General features: G+C 36.3%; 1 protein-coding gene across 6 annotated transcripts in view; it reads left to right on the forward strand.

Annotated features, from left to right (window-relative positions):
* Positions 1–6,000, forward strand: part of hibadha (3-hydroxyisobutyrate dehydrogenase a) — a 56,821-nt gene that overhangs the window by 30,253 nt on the left and 20,568 nt on the right. For 2 of the 6 annotated variants that reach the window (XR_015515868.2, XM_087294346.1), the window contains exons 6-8: positions 1,704–1,780; positions 2,031–2,101; positions 2,544–2,588. Coding sequence is in view for 4 of the 6 variants with exons in the window: in XM_087294346.1 (XP_087150472.1) it covers positions 1,704–1,780; positions 2,031–2,101; positions 2,544–2,588 (193 nt within the window). In the remaining 2 variants the exon portion in view is untranslated. 6 annotated transcript variants of the gene reach the window in all.

The raw sequence follows: 6,000 nt of genomic DNA on the forward strand, positions 1-6,000 counted from the left end.
GTGCTCATGCCAAATATCCACTAGTTTTTTTCCTCTATTTCTTGGGTACAAATAAACTAAAATTTGCGCTTTTAACTTCTCCTGCTGGCCTGCAGATACCCATACTAGTCAATGCTGCTCTGTCATTGGCTGTAGGTGGTGATCGCCATTGTTATTTTCAGTCAAAACTCATTTCACATGGCATGATTTGAATCCCAGACAGCTCCAGATATTTAGCATGCCAAATATTTCACAGGCATTGGCAACTCATCTGTGATTCTCTCAGATCGCGTCTTTGATAGTTCACACTTTGTGATTGTTACTCGCTTGAATGAGCACTGATTTGGCTGTGTTTTTAAGCATTTTTCTGTGATTTTTTTTTTTTCCAAACCTGTCAGCGAGTCAGAATCTGGGCTTAATTCATGCAGTCTGAACTCAGCATAAGTAAAGATCATGTTCCATGAAGACATAGCAAATTTCCTGCTGTAAATATATTAAAATTCTGATTTCCTCATGTCTTACTCATGTAATACTCATACCTCTATGATATTTTGAAGCGAAATTTATGCCGCTACCCTTTTTTTTTTTTGGCAAAAAATTACTTCTAATAATTATAATAAAAGTTATTTATTACAATTGCTTGCACTTTTTACAATTTTACAATTGTTAAAACCCTGCTGAAAAATACAGAATATGCTAGTGCTGCTTCTTTGCTGGTCATTTGCTGGTCCTTACCAGCACATAAACTAGCAAACTAGCATCAAAATATACCTTACTAGCATATGCTGATTTTGTTTTTCCAGCAGGGAAATATGTTGCTTTTTGTAGGTAGTTTAAACAAACATTTAAATGTTTAATGTTTAAAATGGGTGGCGTTGTGGCTCAGTGGTTTGCATGCACTATAGGTGTATTGGGTAAACAAAATTGGCCGTTGTATTAGTCTGTGTGTGAATGACAGAGTGTATAGATGTTTTCCAGTGCTGGGTTGCGGCTGTAAGGGCATCCACAGCGTAAAATCAATGTCAGACTAGTTGGCAGTTCATTCCGCTGTGACAACTCCTGATAAATAAGGGACTAATCTGAAGGAAATTGAATGAATGAATGTTTAACAAGTTTATAATTAATGATATGACAATATAACAATATTTTTGGTGGGTTTACAATGCAGTGTTTTATAATTGTTGTTACATTATACGTTTGCTATATTATAACATTTTGAGAAAGTTATTACATTTTATACATTTAATTACAATGATAATGTAATTGGGTGACGCGGTGGTGCATTGGGTAGCACGATCGCCTTACAGCAAGATGGTCACTGTTTCGAGCCTCAGCTGGGTTAGTTGGCATTTCTGAATGGAGTTTGCATGTTCTTCCCGTATTCACGTGGGTGTCCTATGGGTGCTCCGTTTTACCCCGCAAGTCCAAAGACGTGGTATAGGTGAATTGGGTGTGCTAAAATTGACCATCTTGTATGTGTGCGAATGAGTATGTAGAGTATGGTTGTTTCCCAATGATGGGTCGCAGCTGGAAGGGCATCCACTGTGTAAAACATGTGCTAGATAAGCACATTCCACTGTGACGACCCCAGATTAATAAAGGGACTAAGCTGAAAAGAAAATATATGAACGAATTACAATGTAATGTGTATTATATGTGATGATAATGTAATATGTCTTCAATTATTGCTGTCGCTGAAGTTGTTTTGCAATTTTCTCTTTCAGGCAGCAAAAATTTGCAACAACATGTTGTTAGCCATCGGCATGCTTGGTACAGCAGAGACCATGAACCTTGGAATAAGGTAAATAGTGTGTGTGTGTGTGTGTGTGTGTGTGTGTGTGTGTGTGTGTGTGTGTGTGTGTGTGTGTGTGTGTGTGTGTGTGTGTGTGTGTGTGTGTGTGTGTGTGTGTGTGTGTGTGTGTGTGCACAAGTGTGTGCGCGCATGTGCGTCTGTGTGTGTATGTGTGTGTGTGATAGAGAGAAAGAATGAGGGTGCTGTCTGATAAAAAAGTGAGAAGGTATAAATATAGTTCATATGTCCCCTGCTACAGTTTCAAAGTGGCACAGAATAGCGATGTAACACTCAAACTAAAGGGGTCATGTGATGACTCATTTACTGAATGTAAGTAAGAAGTATTCTTTTATATACATCTGTATTTGTATTTGTGATGCTATCCACTTGGTTCCATTTTGTGCCACATTTGACAATGATGCAGGTTTTATAACTAATTGCCATACACCATGTTGTTTGAAGCTGAGGGCCATTACACACCAAGTCAATGTCAACTTGTGCCGACAAAAGTCAATTTTGTTGTTGTCTTGGGTTGAATGCATCATGACAAAAAACTGTGCTTGAACGCGCTAAAAGGATTTCCAGCCACTACAATTTGGCATTTGCAGAATTTTCCTGTGTGTAAAAAGTAACTACAATCTACAGCAGGTACCAAATGTCTGAATTATTCATTCAAAATAGGAAACATAAACTAAGATTGTAGGTAGAAATCATTTAACAAAGCAGCTCTTGCTTTGCTTTATGAATATTAATTATGCTTTCTTCATTCCAGGCAGCTCATGGTGTAATGAAAATATTAGCATATTGAAATGCTCAGGTAAGATGACATGACTTTAGAACAGCCTTCTGTCTCTGCCGTCTTGATTCCTTCATCATTTTTGCTTTTATTCCTCTTCACTTTGTATGATAGTTGCTAGCTGAATGACAACTGTAATGTTAAATAAATATAAATAGAGAAATAAAATAATAAAAATGGTGGATACCAAAATCAATTTGGAAGTGAATGTTCGGTGGATGTCAATCACAGATAACAACATCCAGGATCAATACTGTTCATGTGCTAAAGGTTAACATTAAATTAAATTAATTTAAACTTAACAATTTTAATGTGGAGAGGCTGTGATTGGTTGGAGCTAGCTAAAATTGCGATTTGAATAAATATAGGTAGATTTGTTTTAATTATTTAATATATAAATTTAACATTTTTATTCCTGTGATATCATGAAATCAGGAATCTCTATTACAAGTAGCCCAGGCATATAGGTTTATGATCTTTTTTAACCATAAATACCACCAAATTGATTTGAGCTTTAAAATTGTTGTTAGTTTTTCTAAATGTCACTGCAAAAAATAAATAAATAAATAAATAAATAAAAATTAAAATAAAAAAGTGGTTTTTAAATAAAAACACCTCTTGTCCAGACTGCTCTTTTTACACATTTGGCGATGACCCAAAATGAAATCGAAGCCGATATTTATTTTTTTTACTGTGTGACGTTGTTGTCAGGATGTTCAGTCAGCATATGACTTTGCCATAATCAGGCAACACTCTTTACGGTAGTGAGTGTTTGAATTGTCATTTTTCAAAAACAGAGAGGTATGTGTTCATTTTGCTCTAATCCAGCACAAAACTGTTCTGTTTAATTAGTAATGAGATAAAGTGCATCTGGAAAGTATTCATAGCGCTTCACTTTTTCCACATTTTTTTATGTTACAGCCTTATTTCAAAATGTATTCAACTAATTTATTTCCTCAAAATTCTACATACCCCATAATGACAATGTGAAATTGCTGCAAATAAAAAATAAAATAAATAAAAAATCAAATGTACATAAGTAATCAAATTATTTGCTGTGAAGCTCTAAATTGAGCTTAGGTACATTCTTTTTCCACTGATTATGCTTGAGATGTTTCAGCAGCTTAATTGGGGTTCACATGTGGTAAATTCAGTTGATTGGACATGATTTGAAAAGGCATACACCTGTCTATATAAGGTCCCCAGGGTTAATAGTGCATGTCAAAGCACAAACCAAGCATGGGAACAAAGGAATTGTCTGTAGACCGCTAAGACAGGATTGAAGGCTGGGGAAGGTTACAGAAAATATTCTGCTGCTCTAAAAGTTCCAGTGAGCACAGTGGCCTCCATAATCCTTTTGTGGAAGATGTTTAGAACCACCAGGACTCTTCTTAGAGCTGGTTGGCCATCTAAGCTGAGTGATTGGTGGAAAAGGGCCTTAGTCAGGGAGGTGATGGTCACTCTGTCTGAGCTCCAGCATTCTTCTGTGGAGAGAGGAGAACCTTACAAAAGGACAACCATCTGTCCAGCAATCCACCAATCAGGCCTGTATGGTAGAATGGTCAGACGGAAGCCATTCCCCGACTGGAATTTTCCAAAAGGCATCTGAAGGACTTTTAGACCATAAGAAACAAAATTCTCTAGTCTGATGAGATTGAATTAAACTTTTTAGAGTAAATGACGGGCATTATGTTTGGAGAAAACCAGTCACCGCTCATCATCAGGCTGATACCATCCCTACAGTAAAGCATAGTGGTGGAAGCATCATGCTGTGGGGATGTTTTTCAGCAGCAGAAAGTGGAAGACTAGTCAGGATAAAGGGAAAGATAAATGCAGCAATGTACAGAGACTTCCTGAATGAAAACCTGCTTCAGAATGATCTTGACCTCAGACTGGGGCGATGTTGTTTCTTCCAGCTGGACAATGACCCAAAGCACACCACCAAAATATCAGTGGAATGGTTTCACAACAACTTTGTAAATGTCCTTGAGTGGCCCAGCCAGAGCCCAAACCTAAATCCTATTGAGCATCTCTGGAGAGATCTGAAAATGGCTGTAAACCGTCACTTCCCATCCAACCTAATAGAGCTTAAGAGGTACTACAAACAGTAATGGGCGAAAATTCCCAAAGACAGGTGTGCCAAGCTTGTGGCATCATATTCAAAAAGACTAGAGGCTGTATTGTATTGAGCAAAGGCTGTGAATACTTGCGTACATGTGATTTTAGGTTTTTTATTTTTGATAAATTTGCAACAATTTCAAAAAATCTTTTTTCACATTGTTATTAAGTGTACAATTTTGAGGAAATTAGTGAATTGAATCCGTTTTGGAATAAGGCTGTAACATAAAAAAATATGGAAAAAATGAAGCGCTATGAATACTTTACAGATGCACTGTAGTTGGAGACATGAAACAAAGGTTTAGGTAGCTGATGAAATGCAGACAGTGCCATTTCACACATTAGACTGCTCTGTATTTTGCACTATGTTACTTTTGGCCAACCTATGTGGTTTGTTCTTTAAAATTGCAGTTATGAATGGCATCTGTTAATAATGTATTTTTGAATGCATAAGGCACTTTTTTAAACTGTTGATTTATGTATCTGCATGTTTTGTTTTGTATGCTTTTTGTTGCTGTTGTTGTTTTTAGATGTTTGAATTTAGACTAGCTGAACCTTCATACAGGCTGTTATACAGATATTTCATTCGACTATTCATGCTTACTATATTTTGTTGGCATCCCTAATTGCAGCCTACCATTAGTGTAATTGCGATATAACATGGTGAATCAACGCACAATACACAAATGTCCAGATAAACAGTCAGAGTTATTGTGAGTAGCCATGCCTCTGTTTTCAAAAGTCTGCGTTTTAGTCTATCTACAGTGAGAGAGAGAAAAAAAGTGTTTCCAAACTAAAACTGTGTCTTTTCAAAATGACAACTGTAATGCCGAATAAATATAAATATAGAAATAAAATAATACAAATGATGAATAACAAGATTAATTTGGAAGTGAATGTTCGGTGGATGTCAATTACAGATAACAACATCCATGATCAACACTGTTTACATATGCAGGGTAATATTAAATTAAGTTAAACTTGACCATTTTAATGTGGAGAGGCTCTGATAGGTGGGAGCTTGTTAAAATGGTGTCTTTTCTAAATGCTTAGTTTTTGTGGGTTGCCACAGTAATGTGGATGCCAGGCATAACTGTAACAAAACCTGATGTTGGCCGATGGGCAACTGTTGACTTGGTGTCACAGCCCTAAAGCAGTTTAGTTTTAAATGTGTCATTTTTTTTACATATTGTACCCTGTGACAATATGTAAGCAATATCTTTTTATAGTACTGATAATTGCAAAACAAAATTCATTTATTTTTCTTTGTCTTAGTTTCTTATTTTGTCAGCAGTTGCCACAGCAGAATGAACTA

This window comes from Danio rerio, chromosome 19 (assembly GCF_052040795.2).
Source record: "Danio rerio strain M-AB ecotype USA chromosome 19, GRCz13ab, whole genome shotgun sequence".
NCBI lineage: Eukaryota > Metazoa > Chordata > Actinopteri > Cypriniformes > Danionidae > Danio > Danio rerio.